Here is a 20442-nt window from a genome sequence, read left to right as displayed (position 1 = left end):
TAGTTTAAGGGGAAACATTTAAATGTCTTGGAATGGCCTAGTCAATGCCCAGACCTCAATCCAATTGAGAATCTGTGGATTCTGTGGATATAAGATTGCTGTACATCAACGGAACCTATCCAACTTGAAAGAGCTGGAGCGGTTTTTCCTTGAAGAATGGGCAAAAATCCCGGTGGCTAGAAGTGCCAAGCTTGTAGAGACATACCCCAAGAGACTTGCAGCTGTAATTGTTGCAAAAGGTGGCTCTACAAAGTATTGACTTTAGGGGGGTGAATAGTTATGCACGCTCAAGTTTTCTGTTTTTTTCTTATTATTTATTGTTTCACAATCAAAAGATATTTTGCAACTTCAAAGTGGTAGGCATGTTGAGTAAATCAAATGATACACACACCCCAAAAATCTATTTTAATTCCAGGTTGTAAGGCAACAAAATAGGAAAAATTCCAAGGGGGGTGAATACTTTCGCAAGCCACTGTACATTGTCATATTGTATTTGACTGTACATACTGTAGTAAGTGGGAATATTATTTGGGACATTGCCTTACTACATTTTGTTCACTAGAGGGTACTGTGGTCATACAGAGCGGGGTAGATTGTTCTTGGAACCTGAAGAAGCCTTGTAGACTAAGACAGGGAAAAAAAACTATAGTCTGGTACCAATTTTTTTTCTCTCTCACAGAATGTAATTCCTTGTTTAATACCTTGTCTGTCTGTCTGTCACAGCAACGGCAGCATCACATCCACCCATCTCAATAACCCAAGAATGTAAAAAAAAAAAAAACAGTTGAAATGCATAAATATACGTGGTAATAGTGCGTTCCAGAACAGATATTTCACACCGTAACACTTCATGACACAATTTATCATAACACTACTGCACAGTAGCCTATAATTAGGCACACACAGTAAAGACACATTCCTCCACTAAGGTGTGCTATGCCCATACTCTACATCCCTTCCTGGGCTCTTTGGGCTCCCGAGTGGTGCAGCAGTCTAAGGCACTGCATCTCAGTGATAGAGGTGTCACTACAGACCTTGATTCGATCCCAGGCTGTACCACAACATGACGTGATCGGGAGTCCCATAGGGTGGTGCGGCCCATTGGCCCAGCATCGTTCAGGTTAGGGGAGGGTTTGGCCGAGGGAGGACGTCATTGTAAAATAACAATTTGTTCCTAGTTTGTTCCTAGTTAAAGGGTGATAAAAAAAAGACAAAAAAGGCTCTCTTGATGACACTCCATGCAATTAACAGTGCTGACGCTGAGCAGCATGTGTGCATCCCTTGGGAAAAGGGGGGAGAGTGGAGGAGCCAAATACAAGAGTGTTCATTCTCCCCAACATTCATGCTATCATATCACTAGCCAGCTGGAGCTGGTAGATGGTCTACCCAGCTGGAGCTGGTAGATGGTCTACCCAGCTGGACCTGGTAGATGGTCTACCCAGCTGGAGCTGGAAGATGGTAGATGGTCTACCCAGCTGGAGCTGGAAGATGGTCTACCCAGCTGGAGCTGGTAGATGGTCTACCCAGGGTGTTTAAACTGTTCTTCCCCAGGGAACCCCAACCAGGCATACCAGCGACCCAGGAACCACCATCATATTTTAGCAAACAACATAATAATCACGTCTTGTCTTATCATCAGGTGAATAGTGGAAAGTACAAGTAATCAACATTTTAAAATTAATAGATTTGGTAGACAGTTTCATAATTTTGACCTCCCCGCTGTTCATTGGAAGAGAAAGTGAAAACTTTAACATTATCTAAAGGTACAGTATCAATTGGCGGCAAAGAGAACATTTATCTGTTGTGAAACAAATTTTCTGCATTTATACACATTTTACCCATTGACTTACCCATAAAGATTAATTAGCTGTTTTTAAGCTAATATACAGCAATTCTATGCATTTTGCTACTGTTAAGGGTGTGTTCCTCTGCTCAAACATTATAGAAAAATCAATTGGCATATGCCCTGAATGCCCGGTATTTGAAAAGTTTGATTCTCCCTGACTGTCTAGCTTTTATTTGATTGTTAGTTCTCAAAGATGGTATTAAAAAAAATGCATATTGTTAAATATCTTTTCTGCATGCTTTCTATCTGGTTTTGGTTGTTCAAGTTGACACTGAAACAGTTTTTCCATCTTGAAAATTACCACTTAGACTGCCCGCCTAAGAATTAGCTCCAATGACTGTAATTTCCTCCATATTAATTCGAGATTTTGGCAATGAAGTAATTTACCTACTCCCCCAGTGTCAGATGAACAGGAACAGCTGGCATGAAAACTGTTCCTGTAGACTACCAGTCATTGGCTAGTTAGCATTGGGTCGTGAAACTACATCTAAAGTCCTTCATACTGGACGCAAAGACATACACATTTTATTTAGCAGTTTTAAAGGGGAAATCTGCAGTTGCTACATCCATCTTTGGACTTATAATTGAATGGTATGTACCCATTGATTCTGAAAGAATATAACTATGTCCTGGTTCTTCAACTGTCGCACTCTATTAGAACCCCAAAATAAGCTTGTTTTACTCCTTTGTTTGCAAACAAAATAAATGTAAACGAACACTATATAGCCTCAAAACATGGTTAACACAATTATTGTTGATATCATGGATGGTCAGTCCTAGCATCTATAGCACTATCTAAGAGTTTGTGAGTAGTTGCATTTCTCCAGCCCAATCCCTTAGCTTTTTGTACCATGGGAGCAGAGAACGTTTTCTTGTTTCCTGCAATTATACACATTTTACCATGTTTTATGTGACTTCATATTATACTTGAGTGATTTAACAAAATCAATGGGGGCCCCCAAGGGGTCGAGGCCCAAACTGAATTCTTCTACTGCTCTATCTTTCGTTCGCTACATACTAAGGAATGTACACCCATGGGTGTAGCGTTTGGCCTGAGCAAGGAATTAGTTTAATATAATCTGGTCATGATAAATACAAGATATAGATGGCTGGTTAGCCTAGTTTGTCTACGTAACTAAAACGGGATAGTAGTTGCTCAACGGTATATTTTTCTAACAGGTTTGCCTATGAATGACATAAAAATAGGAAAAGTGCACAACCATATTTTCGAAATAGGACGTTGTGCATTCTAGTATTTATATTTTATTAGGGATCCCCATTAGCTGCTGCTCTTCCTGGGGTCCAAACACACCAAAGCACCCCCATTACATATAAAACAAAATATAAAACAGTGAACTATGTTTGTACTAAAAAACCGGTCACCCGTCTGAGCTGGTCAAACTGGATTATCCAGCAGGGCGTTCCGGGCTGGAGCTCGAGTTTTGGTTGGGTGTCATGTGACATTAATTAGCCATGCTCCAGCACAAATCAATGGAACAGGACTAGCCTCCGTGATTTGCAGAAGGGATAAGTAGGAGGAACCATGCTGAAAGTGCAGATAAACCCAATTGAAGAGCTCATCACTCTAAATGAAGATCTAAGTAGAGAAAATCCTGTTTCACTGCGTGTCTTTTTTGTTGTTGTTGTTTCGATTACTGTGCACCTTGACACGGAGTGCAAAGGTCGGTTAAAGACCCCCCCCCCCCCAGTGCTGAAAGGAGGCGATAGTTGTTACAAAATATTCAAGGTTGAAGCTGATGTTCTATTGAGGTAAGTTTGCGTCGGTTACAATTTTATACGTTATGAAACACTAAAATTAGGTTTACTTTTTATTCGTACTGTACTATCATTCGGTGTAGCATGGATGTTTGTTTACATCACCGAATAAAAAGTTGTTTGCGTTTGTTGCGTGATTTGAGAAGTCTAGGCTACCTTTAACGCTTTATCGGTTAAAAAGTCCTTTTAGATTGTAGTTATAAATACATTTGCCAACTTCGAAAGCAGAACACTAAACTGCAATGTTTATGGTAGGCTATAAAACGCTCATCTGCAATAATCTATTCGCTAGGCCTATTGTTTATTAGGATATCGACGAATAACCCAGCATGCAACAATTTCACCAATATACAAACAGAAGTGAACTTTAAATTGTGACAACTGTCTTTCCAGGGGCCAGCAAAATGAATTTCCTCCTGGAAACCCTTCAGTTGATTTTAATGTCCATTTATTACAACATAGAGGCATTTGTCAGACTGTTCATCCCATTTAAGAAGAAAAATGTCACCGGGGAAATCGTCCTGATCACGGGGGCGGGCAGCGGCATTGGCCGGCTCATGGCAGAAAAGTTTGCCAGCCTGGGCGTCTCTCTGGTTCTATGGGATGTCAACCAGGAGGGCATGAAGGAAACTGCAAGACTAGTGAAGGAGAAAGGGGCAACTAGGGTCCACTACTACATGTGTGACTGCAGTGACAAGGCTAAAGTCTACAGAGTGGCTGACCAGGTAAACCACCTGATTCTAATCAACTAGTCTTTAATCAAGACTGTACTTAGTTGAATTGGTGTTGCTGTTTAAAAAAATAAAAGGGGGGGCCTGCACTGATACTTGCCCTTGGTGAGTAATTATCACCTTGTCTTGTGGTCTATCAAGCATCCATTAACCTGTAATTGCAGGCTTTGCCTTGTGAGTAACTGTTTCATTATACTACAGTTGAAATGGAGGTTCACCTCCCTCCTAAAGCGAGTTAGTGTTTCTGTTCAGTAAACGTCCATTGTTGCTGAGGGAAGGGAAAGCCACATGAAAGTCCTTACATGCTATTCAGTTAATGTTTCTCAACTGTTAAAACTGGTTTTAAACTCCGTCACGCATAAGGATCCTTCCCTGTTTAACTAGTTAGTACAACACATTGTCACATAAGATCCTCCTCACCACAACAATGGGCTGGCAGGATATAGGAAGCAACAATATGTATCTGTTAATAAAATACAACAAAGTGAAGTACTGGGTGTGCTGAATGTTAACAAATGTTTTAAACATGTTTTTTGTTCAGGTCAAGAGAGAGGTGGGGGATGTGAGCATTCTCATAAACAACGCTGGCATCGTCACAGGCAGGAATTTCATGGACGCGCCAGACTCCCTCATTGAGAAAACCATTGAAGTAAACACCATGGCACACTTTTGGGTGAGCTAATGCGCTTACAGCTCACATCTGCTACACTGACATCAACACAACTATCTTGTCGGTTTTCCCTCCCTTGCTGTCTTTATCAATGCAGGCATTTAAATGAGAAGGTATTATCCTAAATCGGTCTATACATTTGTTAGAGCATTCACATTTTTACCTCATTGTAGGCCTATGTCCTTTGTAGTAGCGGTTCCACCCACATCCCCTCAAATTAACACAGATCTGTAACAAACTGAAAATCATATTTCATTGTACAAGTTCTCCCCCTGATTTTCTTTTTTTCTCTAGACTTATAAAGCCTTCCTCCCAGCGATGACTGCCAACAACCATGGTCATCTGGTCAGTGTTGCTAGCACAGCGGGTATGATTGGTGTCAATGGACTAGCAGGTAAATCACCCACTAGGCATGCATGTGTGCATGACTTACTCCAATGTTCCTCAATACTGGTCCTGGAGAGCAACGGTGTTGCTAGGCTTTTGTTCCAGTCAGCACCAAGACACCTGAAAGCTAATCATTGTTTAATGACTGGATAAATTAGGTGTGTTGGGGCGGGGCAATAACAAAAGCCTACACACCCCTTAACCATAGTGCAGAACATTGCCTTTGCATTATGTTCTACCCAGAGTTTAAGACAATCAAGAGACCTACCGTAGAGCTGATCGATAGAGATGTTATCAATTGACCTTGAATGGGTGACAGTCATTTTTAACTTGTTCATATACTGTAGCTGAAGGGTCTTTTCCATAGACTGACTTGGTTACAGAAAATGGTTCAAGGACAGTGCAATTTAGTTGACATTATCTTGATGTGGAGACCTGTTTTATATATCCTCTATGTTGTAGTGTTACTTCTATTTCTCTATTTACTTTATCTGATTGTTGGGAAGGGCCTGTAAGTAAGCATTTCACTGTTAGTCCACACCTGTTTACGAATCAAGTGACGATTTCAATTTGATTTGAGACCTTTGTTTATCCCGCTCTACTGTATGCCAACACATGTGTTTCTCTCCTGATAGATTACTGTGCCAGCAAGTTTGCTGCTATTGGCTTTGCTGAGTCTGTGGCTCTGGAGCTGCTGGCAACGGGGAAGGATGGTGTCAAGACTACCATTGTGTGTCCACACTTCATGAACACTGGCATGTTCGATGGCTGCAATTCTAAGTAAGTTATCAGCCATAAGAAGTGCTATACAGGATATCATTGAAAGTTGTCATTTTATTCCTTATTGTCAAAATACACACACTATGAAGGCCAAGGGTCACATTGCATATGTATATACCCTTTTCAATTGTGGACTGATAGTGGTTTATATTATGAGGTAGTGAACTTTAAAAAAATTAATGTATATTCATTTTATTTAATTAGGCAAGTCAGTTAAGAACATTTCATATTTACAGTGATGGCCTACAGTGGGTTAACTGCCTTGTTCAGTGGCAGAACGACAGATTTGTACCTTGTCAGCTCAGGTATTTCGATCCAGCAACCTTTCGGTTACTGGCCCAATGCTCTAACCACTAGGCTACCTGCCACCTTATTGACTCCACAGGTGGCCTCTCTTGGTGCCTGTCCTGGATCCAGACTACGTAGCAACGAAGATAATTGAGGCCATTTTAACTGACCAGGTCTACCTTCTGCTCCCAAAGAGCATGTATATTCTCATGGGCATGAAGAAGTGAGTATCCATTCATGTTCTTACTCTTCTTTTCCTTATGGAAATAACATGCTAGTTTTTGCTATTTGTCGCAAGGAGTGATCTGCTGCCCAGACACGCACGACGCATTGTCACTCCATTTCAACACTCAGAAGTGGTTACAGTACATGCTCAAACTGCACAGTATAGTCATACCCACTGGTGACAACCTGTTTCCTCTACTATTGCTAAGGTAGGTTGCCCTCAGTCTTGTTCTCTAGCCTGCCTCCCCACCTAAAGTAGATTAAAGTATTTCAATGGTTAATATCTGCCCTAGATGTTACATTGCATCCTTTGCGGCTTGGCTCTACTGTTCCTGGCCCAAACTAGACTGTTAGTATGGGTCTTTAATGTTTTCTTAGGACAGGCCAGGGATAGCCAAAGTTAGAGTGAGGTGGTCAGATTACAATAGACTATGTATGGGAGGGATTTTAAAGGTCCAATGCAGGAGTTTTTCTCAAGCAAGAAGTTTGCTAAGGCTGTCTGGGAGTGGGCCAGTTGGCAATGAGCAATCGGGAGGCCGGCGTCCCTCCAGAGTGGTCGCGCGCTGTTCAACAGCTTCTTTGCTCCTCTCCTCATTCACGGGGCCCCGTGATATGCCGTTCACTTTCTGTTTTCCTTACGCAGCCCACTCGCCCTTCTCCCGACCGGCGACAGTACGGTTTTGCGTCAAGCCTGCGGCATGCCTACTCCCTTTCGCCACTTATTTTTATTATTTAAAATGCATTAGATGCCATGTCCACTTGAAGAAAAGGTTTGATTTCCTAGAAGTAAGGAGGCCTGTACTGGTTCCCTGGATCAACAGGTGACAAATACATTTAGTGAAATCAAATTGTATTTTTTGGCAGGCTTCTCACAATGATATGGCAACAACATTTACATAGTGAAGGAATGAAATAAATATTGTAAATATACTGAAAATAAGACTACATTAAATCAAGTACAAAAAAAACATGCAGACCAAGGAAAATAGGATGAAACTAAAATAGCTGATAGGCATGATAGGCATATAGCACGGATATTGTTTGCCCGTGCTGAATAACTACACTGTTCGCAGCATATACTTTCATTATCTGCTTAGTGCAGTTGTGACATTGCATTGGTCCAGTAGACTAAAGTGACAGTGTGTACAGAATCTAAATAAATGGGGGGGTGGTAGGGTGTAGAAGTCACCCTTGGGTTCAGCTATTGGATCAGTCTATTGGATCAGTCTTTGGGTAGAGGCTGGCTTTGGGATAGGTGGGCTGAGTCTTAATGCTGACCCTCATTGTAGCAGCTCCCTCTCCCCAGTGTGCCGTCATCATGATCGGAGGCCCCTTTCAGGTAACGGGTGACCTGAATCTGGACCCCCCCCCCCCCCCTTATCTGTGGCATCCCAGGTTGCAGGATTCTTACGAATGGTTCCTGTACACAAAGAACATTTGAGTTACATTTGAATTGCACAAGGTCTTACACAAGTAAAAACCAAGGTACTTTGAAGAATTCATCTTTAGAAACAAGTAATTGAAACATGCCTTATCCCCTGCACCAGTCCAAGTTGTGGCAATGTCAAGCCGGTTTGACAGGATGCAAGGTAGCATCTGCTACACTGTTGACTTCAGGTCCTTGGCACCCTTACAACCAGACACCTAAGCTACAAATGTAAAAGTATTACACACTTAAGGAATTACACACTTAACATATTTCCCTCCCCAACCCCCTATATTTTATATTCATTTATTGTGAAAGTCTGAAAAGACAGATGTCAGATTTCCAATAAGAATTTAAATGTAATATAAACGCCTCGTGTTAAAGTTCTGAGCGGAGGAATTTTGAACATGATGTCACGTCAGGATACAATGCTCGCAACAACTGGGTCAAAGTTGAATGTCTCTTGCTCTTTCCCGGAAAAAGCAATGGCTACATAAAATTCTGAGCACACCTACAAGTCTGTCCTGGAGCTTGGTGTCCTGGCTCAGCCTGATCTTCAGCAAACCAGACCTTGCTGGTCCCCCATCTGGAGATTGAGATCAACTCCAACTGACCGATTGGCCTGTTGATAGATAACAAGGTATTCTTCTTGTTATCCATCTCAAGTGTCCGATACCACCCGGACTTATAGGGAGAAAATAAGCAGTTAATCACTGTCACACACCTGAAAATCAAATTGTATTTGGCACATGCTCCGAATACAACATGTATACTGTGAAATGCTTACTTACAAGCCCTTAACCAACAATGCAGTTCAAGAAATCGAGTTAAGAAAATATTTACTAAATAAAGTAAAAAATAAACACTAAATAAAAACGTGGCTATATACAGGGGGTACTGGTACAGTCAATGTTTGGGGGTACAGGTCAGTCGAGGTAATTTGTATGTGTAGGTAGGGTTAAAGTAACTAGACATAGATAATAAAACGGCGAGTAGCAGCAGTGTAAAAATGCAAATAGTCCTGGTGGCAATTTGATTAATTGTTCAGCAGTCTTATGGCTAGGGGGAGAAACTTAAGGAGCCTTTTGGACCTAGACTTGTCACTCCGGTACTGCTTGTTGTGCGGTAGCAGAGAGAACAGTCTAACTTGGGTGACTGGAGTCTTTGACAATGTCAAAGATGATGTACGTACGGCCCAGTGATGTACTGGGCCGTACACACTATCCTCTGTAGCGCCTTATGGTCGGATGCCGAGCAGTTGCCATACCAGGCGGTGACGCAAACGTTCAGGATGCTCTCGATGGTGCAGCTGTAAAACTTTTGAACCCATGCCAAATCTTTTCAGTCTCCTGAGGGGTAAAGTTGTGGACGTGCCCTATTCACGACTGTCTTGGTGTGTTTGGACCATGATAGTTTCTTGGTGATGTGGACACCAAGGAACTTCAAGCTCTCAACCTGCTCCACTACAGCCCTGTCGATGAGAATGGGGGCGTGCTCTGTCTTAATCACGTTGAGGGTGAGGTTGTTGTCCTGGCACCACACTGCAGAGAGGTGTTTAGTCCCAAGATTCTTGGCTTAGTGATGAGCTTTGGGCACTGTGGTGTTGAACGCTGACCTGTAGTCAATAAACAGTATTCTCACATAGCTGTTCCTATTGTCCACCTGGGAAAGGGCAGTGTGGAGTGCGATTGAGATTGCGTCATCTGTTGGGGCGGTATGCGAATTGGAGTGGGTCTAGGGTTTCTGGGATGAAGGTGTTGTGAGCCATAACCAGCCTTTTTAAAGCACCTCATGGCTACTGATGTGAGTCCTACTGGGCAGTAGTCATTTAGACAGGTTACCTTTGCTTTCTTGGGCACAGGGACTATGGTGGTCTGCTTGAAACATGTAGGTATTACAGACTTGGTCAGGGAGAGGTTGAAAATGTCAGTGAAGACACTTGCAAGTTGGTCTCCACATGCTGAATACACATCCTGGTAATCAGTCTGGCCCCGCGGCCTTGTGAATGTTGACCTGCTTAAATGTCTTGATCATATTGGCTATTGACAGCACAATCACAGTCGTCTGGAACATCTGGTGCTCGAATGCATGAGTCAATGAGCAACGCTGTTTAGGGCGTGTCATCTCTTTAACAAAGCAACAAACGGGAGGTTAAAAAAAAGCCCCCCCCCCCCCCCCTTAGCTCTGACTGTACCTATAGCTTTATTAATAAGAATTTTTACTTTCTATGCCTGTGATGTGGTTGTCCCACCTAGCAATATTAAAATGAATGCACCAACTAAGTCCCTCCTTTTTACTTTTAGATCTGTGTCTATTGTTGTGACTTGTTAGCTCCGACAATGCAGTAGTATCTATGAACATAAGCATTTCACTACACACGCAATAACATCTGCTAAATATGTAGTGTGTGACCGATTTTTAATAAGTGTCTGCTAAATGACTCAAGCGTAGCATAGAGTATATAAAACAAATGAAAAATGTAGGCTATAAACTTCGATTATTTGAATGCAAATACAACCACCTCGTGTGGTTGTTAAAAAAACCTTTGATTTGCAAATATTTTTTTTTAACCTTTATTTAACCAGGCAAGTCAGTTAAGAACAAATTCTATTTTACAATGACGGCAGTGGGTTAACAGTGCCTGTTCAGGGGCAGAACGACAGATTTGTACCATGTCAGCTCGGGGGTTTGAACTTGCAACCTTCTGGTTACTAGTCCAACGCTGTAACCACTAGGCTACTCTGCCGCCCTGCGTTTTATAGATCACCACGAAAACAGCTTGCCGCTTCTGGCTATGGTTAGCTGGAAGGTTGCTGTCCCGGATTAGAGAAATTCCTGGCTATTGTATTTCAAATGATCTCATGGTTTGCCTAGGGATTCCTCTGAGTGGAGGCTAAATGCCAGAGATGCAAATCACATCATTCACGACAAACTCTGCTGGTGGTAGGAATTTATAGCCTTGGGGTTCGCGACAGTGGGAAATAGTGGTGCTTGTCTTTTATAGGTAGTCAGAAAGAGAAGGGACATTGATGGTTTTTCACTGCACACAGTTCAACTTAGTTGAGCTGGGTTGCCAAGCATTCCAGACAATGTGATATCATTCACAACACCTTGTCTTTTGATTTCCATAATCTTGCAAGTACCGGTAAACACCAAGGCTACTTATGCATTGATGCCAATTACGGCTCAGTCACTGATAAAGCAGCACCTGGTTGAGTGGGCGGCAAGACTTTATTTATCTGGAGACAACACAGATTTATTCAGACCTACACCTGATTTGGACTGCAGCTGAATATAATTATCTGCAACCTCAACATTTAAATCTACACCAAAGCCTTTTTGTGTTATGGAAATGTCCTTGAGACAGGTGTGGTAGCGCGAACGCTTTCAGAAATTTGGCCAGGTCCTGGCGATTTGTCTTAATTTGGGACGATTTGCATGGCTACATTTGTTCCTTGAGGCCTTTGAGTGTGAGTTGTTGGCTTCATGTTGAATACAACACAATACACCCATGACTAATATAGAAGACATAATCACTCACCACCAATTAGACTGACTAAGACATGAAATGGCTTCTCTTGTTATTAACATATTTAGTAGTGCAGTTATGGGGTTATTATGCCCTTTGAAATACGTTTTGTCGCTGGACCGGAAGACATTCAAACAGCATTTATTATGCTCTGAATAATTTATTGGATTTTCATCAGTTTTCTGTTTTTAATTAAGATTTAATTTATTCCCACTGTGATTACCAGATTGTCTAAATGACTTGCTGTAGGTTGTTCTAATGAAGTCATTCTGACTGTTTCAATTCCAGACACTAGTTTGTTCTCATAGGCTTTAAGTTGTGTGTTGCAGTGATCGTTGCTAATATTTAGCCTAATTGACTGTTCTCACCTTCACAGGATTTTACCCTTTAAGACTGGGAATCTGCTGGGGATGTACTTGGGAGCGTTCAACTTTATGGATGCCTTCAAAGGACGCGTCAAGAAAGAGGCGTAGTGAAGAAGACGAGAGCAACCACACATACTAAGTACATTTTGTCTCAGACTCAAAGGTGATTAATACGGCATATCATGTTTTTTTTTCCCCCTTAAATGTTTCTTTCTTTAACTAATTTTAGTGTATGACAAAGCCTACGTGCTAGTTTACATCGGCAGACGAGGGATACGTGTAGGCTATATAAGGTAATAAAATACTGCTAAATATGTAACGAATGTATGACCTCAATATGTATTTTCATAGCATCAACACAAGTAGACTTGAGTGTGCTTTTTGGATCGACACACTCAATATGAAATGTTTTCACGAGTTATAGTCACGTCATGAAGTTCACACTGTATGTTATCTCCTTACACTGACACAGGCTCAATAGAAAAATGTGGTTCCTTTTTCACTATCATTCAGTGGATACTGTCCCCCCCCCCCCCCCCCACCCCACACACACACACACACACACACTTTATAATGCTTTGGCCTGAAGCAACATTGGAAGGGTTTGTATTGTCGATGCACTTTTTTTTTGTTGTGTGTTTTTCTTTATACACCCATTGTTGGGTATTACGTAATTGTTCACATGGGTGTTGTAGAACATATTGTGCATGTACTAATCTAACAGCCAAGTAGAGAAACTCAGGAAAAAGTGTCATGTAAGGGATCATTATCTGTGTGCTGGATTAGTTTGTCTACAGTAGCCATCGAATATGGTTTACTCTATCGCCAATAGGAATGTTATGATAAATTATAGTATGTACCAAACAAAAACACTCATTTTCCAAACTGTTATTCTCTTAACTGGACCACCTACCCCTTTTTTATATTTGAATTTACTGACAGATATTTATTTATTGCTTAATCATGTACAATGTTTTACTTTGACATTGAAGATGAGATGACTGCATGACTTAACTAATTTTATTTACATTTTCTCATGTTTACATTTTAATAACCACAATAGCATTGTTTACATGTAACAATGTTGGTATTTGAATAAGTACTTTTAAGAGTAAAGGTACTTATTTAGGTTTGCTCTTGAAAAATAAAGTTAGACATTTGTCTTATCAGGTTATTTTCCCCTAATGGCTCCCATGCTTCTAGAATCACTAACATGGTCCGAATGTGCTTAAATATTGAATGCGTGATCATAGCCCCATCTTGTGGAGAAAACCCGTTCTAATCCTGTGTCAAACCACGTTTCCATCAAATAATTTCATGCGGATGAAGAATGCTACTTGACGCATGAAAAGATTCACAACCGGGCTGATGTAAACAATTTTATAATCGCCAATAGACCATTTGTTCGTTCGACATGGTAGGACCGTTTTGTGTCGGTAACTATTTACGCGAGAAATGGCGATGGAAATGCCTTTATGCGCAAATATTGATATAATAACCATCCGATCGAAGTAAATTTGGGAAACGCGCCACGATATGTTGTGGTCCTCCCACTACGACTAAGGAAAGCATGCAGTTTAGGCTACAGATTAAATACATTTTGAATTTTAAAGCGTGGTGAGCTCGATGCTACTTTCCAATAAATATCGAGGGTGGTTGCTGTTTGACAAATACAACTAATATCGCTTCTATCCAAAATGTCACATAAATAGCCTACCCGCACAGTATCTGCGAGCGGTTGGATTGAGCGCATCTGCCAAGACCAGAGTGGACACATTTGCTATATAATGTAACAGTTTCTGTGACAACCATCAGTTAAAAATCCAATGGAAAACCATGTAACTTGTACTTTTCATTCGGTACATGGGGAATTTAAAGGCAAAATAAATGGTGCACCACGTCATCACGCACAGCCTTCTATCATAAAATATATTTGATGGAAAACTGTTGGGAAAATCACTATGTTTTATGCAGATTTGAGAATATTCCCATTAAACTGTCGCAAATTGGATGAGAACCTAGCTAATGACTTGCCTGGCTAAAGCGACTATAGGCAACAACAAAACAATGGAAATAGCGGAGATCAACATTTTTATCCGTTCAAGGGTGGATTTGTATTTTGTCTAACTTCATTGTGACAAATTATGGAAACTGTTTTTTAGAATAAATTGTTTGCTGAATACTTTTCATCACGTAACTGTAAACTCCACAAACGGATATGTTGGGAGGGCATAGTAGGCTGTCGCCAATTTATTCATGCGTAATGGAAACACTTCAAGCACTACATTTTTATTCGCCACTGTAGTTGTTTGTTTGGTGTGACGTCATTACGTCCAGCTGTTTATCGACGCAACGAAGCCAGGTAAATTGGAAGCTTGTGTAGTGGGGGTTTGCAAACAAAAAGGGAGTGATTCATTGATCTACGGGACTTTAATGGGGACCAGCCAACCTTTTGATACAGGATGCAGTGGTAAAACTGTGACTAGTGATACAAATAATGGCGCTATGGTAGCTGCAGCTAAAGGTTTAAGAGTAGTGGCTGCTGCAATCTGGTAAATGGTGTCACCATAATCAATATCTGGCAGGAAAATCGACTATGCAATCTTCCTGCTATTTAGGGAGATTATTTCAAAAAAATAATCCCACTTTAAATTTGAGCTTTTTAACTACACTATATACACCAAAGTATGTGGACACCCCTTGAAATGAGTGGATTTGGCTATTTCAGCCACACCCGTTGCTGACAGATGTATAAAATCGAGCACACAGCCATGCAATCTCCATAGACCAACATTGGCAGTAGAATGGCCTTACTGAAGAGCTCAGTGACATTCAATGTGGCACCGTCATAGGATGCCACCTTTCCGACAAGTTAGTTCGTCAAATTTCTGCCCAGCTAGAGCTGCCCCGGTCAACTGTAAGTGCTGTTATTGTGAAATGGAAACATCTAGGAGCAACATTAGCTTAGCTGCAAAGTGGTAGGCTACACAAGCTCACAGAACGGGACCATCAAGTGCTGAAGTGCGTAGTGCATACAAATATTCTGTCCACAGTTGCAACACTCACTACTGAGTTCCACACTGCCTCTGGAAAAAAACATCAGCACAAGAACTGTTTGTCGGGAGCTTCAGGAAATAGATTTCCATGGCCGAGCAGCTGCACACAAACCTAAGATCACCATGCGCAATGCCAAGCATCGGCTGGAGTGGTGTAAAGCTTGCCGCCATTGGACTCTGGAGCAGTGGAAACGTGTTCTCTGGAGTGATGAATAGTCCGATGGATGAATCTCGGTTTGGCGGATGCCAGGAGAACACTACCTGCCCCAATGCATAATGCCAACTGTAAAGTTTGGTGGAGGAGGAATAATGGTCTGGGGCTGTTTTTCATGGTTTGGGCTAGGCCCCTTAGATCCAGTGAATGGAAATCTTAATGCATACAATTACATTCTAGACGATTCTGTGCTTCCAACTTTGTGGCAACAGTTTGGGCAAGGCCCTTTCCTGTTTCAGCACGACAAAGCCCCCGTGCACAAAGCGAGGTCCATACAGAAATAGCTTGTTGAGATTAGTGTGGATGAACTTGACTGGCCTGCACAGAGCCCTGACCTCAACTCCATCAAACAACTTTGGGATGAATTGTAACGTAGACCGCAAGCCAGGCCTTATCGCCCAACAGCAGTGCCGACCTCACTAATACTCTTGTAGCTGAATGGAAGCAAGTCCCTTCAGCAATGTTCCAACATCTGGTGGAAAGCCTTCCCAGAAGAGCGGAGGCTGTTATAGAAGCAAAGGGGAGACCAACTCCATGATTTTGGAATGATATGTTCGACGAGCAGATGTCCACATACTTTTGGTAATGTAGTGTAGCTCATCCGTATGTTTTAAGTCTTTGTCAATGCAGATGCCCAAATATGTGTAGCCGGGAACCCGATCAATGGGAGAACCATCCATTGAATAAATATGTAGTCCATCTGAAACATTCTTGCAAGAAGAACAACATGTATTTAGTCTTGCTCGCATTAAGTACACGTTTTAACCAACACAGGCTTTATGTAAGGTAACCAGGTCAGATTGCAGCTCTAACATAGCCTGTTCAACAGTTGGGGCAATGGCATACATAAGTATCCATATTACAAGTTTTAACAGATAGACCAATATTATTTATATAAATAGTAAAGAGAGCAGATCCCAGTACCGACCCCTGCGGTACAACTTTTGTACTATCCAGAAAACTAGATTTAACACCAGAGGTCACACATTGAGTCCTGTCTTACAGATATTTTTCAAACCACTTGTAATTGTGAATAAAAATGTTGAATAAAAATGTGATGGTCAACGGCATCGAAGGCCTTGGCAACATAGCTACTGTATGCATATCGCTCAAGTCATGGCTAACTGCACACATGGAGTGTGTCTGAAAGTGGGCATGTCAACAGAAGTGGGAGGATCAACAGAAGTGGGTGTATGGAAAGCAAATCAACTAATTTGGCAGATTTGTTGCCACTCAGGACTGTTTTGCATGGCTGATTGGGCTTCACGACGAGTCGATTGTTGACAACTGTTGCATTTCAGTTAAGCCTAACCTTTTTCCTAACGTAACTTCATTCTTCTAACCTGCCACATTATTATCTTGACCTGCTATGTAAATTATCTTATCCTGCTACGTTAGTTCTCATAACCTACAATGTAAACATTATGCTGACCAGCTGTGCACCTGGCTACAGTCAATCTAACTAACCGATAACGGAGCACTGATGTTACACCCATCGCTGTTGGGCCACCCACTGATGTTACACCCATCGCTGTTGATCCACCCACTGATGTTACACCAATCGCTGTTGGTCCACCCACTGATTTTACACCCATTGCTGTTGATCCACCCACTGATGTTACACCCATCGCTGTTGATCCACCCACTGATGTTACACCCTTCGCTGTTGATCCACCCACTAATGTTACCCCCAACGCTGTTGATCCACCCACTAATGTTACCCCCAACGCTGTTGATCCACCCACTAATGTTACCCCCATCGCTGTTGATCCACCCACTAATGTTACCCCCATCGCTGTTGATCCACCCACTAATGTTACCCCCATCGCTGTTGATCCACCCACTTATTTTGCAACGCCCACTTTCAGACGCACTCCAAGATATGTTTATAGCAGTGAATGTCATCTTTTCATTTACTCTGATAGTATTACTAAGTAGAAGCCATATCAGCCAGGGAAATGAATTGTTCTCACAAAATGTTTTTTTATTTTATTTTTTACAGCTTTTCTGCTACATATACATACATTTTACATACACATTTGACATATATGGTACTTTTATATAAAGCAGTCACATAACAATAATACATTACCAAACATCAACTCTTTAATCCCACCCCTCAGCCGCCCATCCCACCTATCACCATAGACCACCCTCATTTGGTTTCCATGTGCTGTGATGTTTTACATAATTTCTTAACCTTTCCAATCTCATAGTATCCACAGATTGTGAGCTAAAGATGAAAACCTTTCCTACGAGTATTATTATATTATTTATTGACTGACTATGGCTTTCTAAATCACCCAACACGGTTATTTGTAAGGTTTATTTTAAGTGCATGTTGTGATTTTTTAACCATCCCTGAACCTTTTACCAGAAACAAGCTATATGTGAGCAATACTATAATAAATGATCTATTGATTCTGTCTCTTTCGCAGCAAAATCTACAGAGCTGAGATTGTTGTATGCCCAGTGGCGACTCGTCATTCAGGGCAGGTGGAGCCCCACCTGTTTTGAGCCCCCCATTTTTAGCTAAATTTGTTTTAAAAAAAATAGAGTTTTTTGGGTGGGGGCTTGCCTGTTTTGCATGTTATTTTGACATTAATACGTGTCACATTTCAGTTTGCAAACAATGTAAAAAAATATATATAATTGACTTAATAAAGCCGCATAGAAACATGGTCTCTTTTTTGTTGTCTTGAGTAAAGGAGCTCCAAAATGCAGGTGTTTCAGCCTAGCTCAGTGCTTTCTGTGGTGGTGAGGCAAGCCATCAGAAAATACGGAGTGTTGCGCCATGATTGGCTCAGTGTTCTGTCACTCATGGGAACACTACGTCACCACCAAGTCTAAGGGGAGAGCTCGAAAATGTAAGCCCCTTGGGTGCTGCCATAGAGTTACATTAGAAGTGCCCATCCAATAAGGCTCAAGGTCATTGGCCACAGATACAATTACATCAAATCATGTTATATCTACTTACAGTAGCTTTGATTGGACTGATTATGTCATCATACTTTCAAAATCTTAGCTAGCAGTCATCATCATGACTCAAGTCGACAATCTACGGGCAAATCCTTTTTAATCCTTTTCATATGAAGAGAAATTATACATAAAATGTATCAGTGCTCATCGGCCATAAACATTACACAACAAGTTGGAAATCGCAAATTCAACAATGAGTGGTTTGGAAGGAATCAGTGGCTAACTGCAAGCATTGCAAAGCAATCATTAGCCTACTATTCAGTGGAGTGGCTGTGTGGTCCCAAGTCGGAAAAAAAGTCCCTTAATTTTAAAGTTTTAAATGATAAACATTCAACATTGGCCATGCTGTCAATGAAGCATGATTTGTGTCGCGGTCAAAACAACTGTTAACTCTGAACTGCAAAATCTGACTTTAGTGAGTTCAAGACAACTGGGAACTCGGGGAAAAACAAGCTACGACTGTGAACATACTTTTTGAACTTTCATCCAACTCGGAATTGTAAATTGGGAACTCAGGTCTTTTTCAAGAGCTATGACCTGAAGCTCACTGATGTTTTGGCAATATTTCTTCTTCCATGTTCCCAGTTGTCTTGAAAGCACCATAAATCCAGAGAATGCCAGACTTTGATGAAAAAATATGCCCACAAAGGACTGCCGCGCCACCTTCCTGTTCAAGTGAGCACAGCACAACAAGGTCCAAAAATGTATTGTATGCTGCTGCATAAATTATGTAATATGCCAGGGAGATATCTATACTGTAGCTAAGAAAGTAACACTAAGTGTATGTTGTGTAGTAAGCTATTAGTAGCCCATGTGCCCAATAAATTGGTCTATTTTCACCTCTTAATTTCACCTACTGTTCTAACTTGCTGGTGCACATGTTGCCGATAACCTGTTTTTGAGAAATGTAATCATCAAATATTATAAGAGCTTTCATTGTCTGCTCATATGCCCCTTTCATTTATCCTACGGTTCTGAATTGGTGTACAGGAAGAACATGGTAAGATCAAACAACCCATTTTCTTAATTTTGTCGCAGTACATTTCAAAGTGCTGAACAAATAGTTATATTATTAATGTCTTAAATGAAATTACGGATTGCCTCTGATCCGCTTGTTGTCCTCTTATGCCATAGTTTGTACATCTCAATTGTCAGTAGAAACCACATTTGTTTAAGCAAGTCAGCTATGTTTTTTTTAAAGACAGAAATTAGGTTGAATGAACTGCTGGCAGACAATACGCTGCTGATAGCCCTGCATAGCAGTGACAAGGTGTTGTGACAGCTTTATGTAGACCCTAACAGTTTGTGGGCACCATTTGTCACCGTCATAGTGCAATTAATGTATTGTTTAGTATTGTGTTGTGTAGTGGCTTTGCTGGCAACCATACTACTTTTTTTTTTGCCTCACCAAGATTTACTTGCTAGAGTCGCCACTGTGTATGCCCCATATATATAGCATTCTGTTGGTGGCAAAAATGTTATATAATAATTTAAATTGAAAACTCTTAAGTGTTGAATCAAATGTTTTTTTTTGTACCCATTCACTGTGCCATGGAATCGCTACATCGAAAATCTCTTCCCATTTATTTTGCAACCTGTAAAACGCTGCCGTCAACATTTTTGGGTATATTGGTCTATTTATGCCAATTTCTTTCAGCTTATTTGTATCTTAAATGTATGGCAGGCGAACAAGTTCCCTCCCTACCTTCTCCCTTTTCCACTTGCCTCCAGTTTTGTGGTAATTCTGAAATCAGTTGGCTGTAAATTTGGATTGATCAGATATTCCCATATATTTCGATAGCTGCATATGTGACATCATGAATAGAAATGGAGGAGTTATATCATTAATAAATATAATAAAAATGTTCAAAATTTTTTCCATAATTTTTTTAATGTATTATTAAATCAGTATATTTCAGTTTAACCATGACATTTGTTGTAATATTTGTTATATCTATTCTGGAGGATAAAACTGAAATTGTAACCAGCTTTGTATGGCTTGTTAAAGGACAATATTTCATTTGAATTAGTCGGAAATGAAAAATTGTAATCTGTATAAAGGCAAAAAGGCCATTTTTGAACAAAGGATGAGCCTGTTTTAATAATCTACTGGAGAACCATTTTGGTTTTAAGTATAATTTATGTATGAGTGAAGCTTTTAGTGAGAGGT

General features: G+C 40.9%; 1 protein-coding gene across 1 annotated transcript; it reads left to right on the top strand.

Moving 5' to 3' along the window:
• Positions 1–3333: 3333 nt before the first annotated feature.
• On the top strand, positions 3334–13228 carry LOC110530198 (epidermal retinol dehydrogenase 2). The gene is made up of 7 exons (XM_021613077.2): positions 3334–3616; positions 4016–4347; positions 4895–5026; positions 5318–5417; positions 6046–6190; positions 6576–6701; positions 12035–13228. The coding sequence occupies exons 2-7, from the start codon at positions 4027–4029 to the stop codon at positions 12129–12131; spliced, it is 921 nt and encodes a 306-aa protein (XP_021468752.2). The 5' UTR covers positions 3334–3616; positions 4016–4026; the 3' UTR covers positions 12132–13228.
• Positions 13229–20442: the final 7214 nt, after the last annotated feature.

The sequence above is a fragment of the Oncorhynchus mykiss genome, chromosome 8, assembly GCF_013265735.2.
Source record: "Oncorhynchus mykiss isolate Arlee chromosome 8, USDA_OmykA_1.1, whole genome shotgun sequence".
NCBI lineage: Eukaryota > Metazoa > Chordata > Actinopteri > Salmoniformes > Salmonidae > Oncorhynchus > Oncorhynchus mykiss.
The sequence above is the reverse complement of the archived record's forward strand: the minus strand, read 5'-3'. Positions and strand labels throughout refer to the sequence as shown.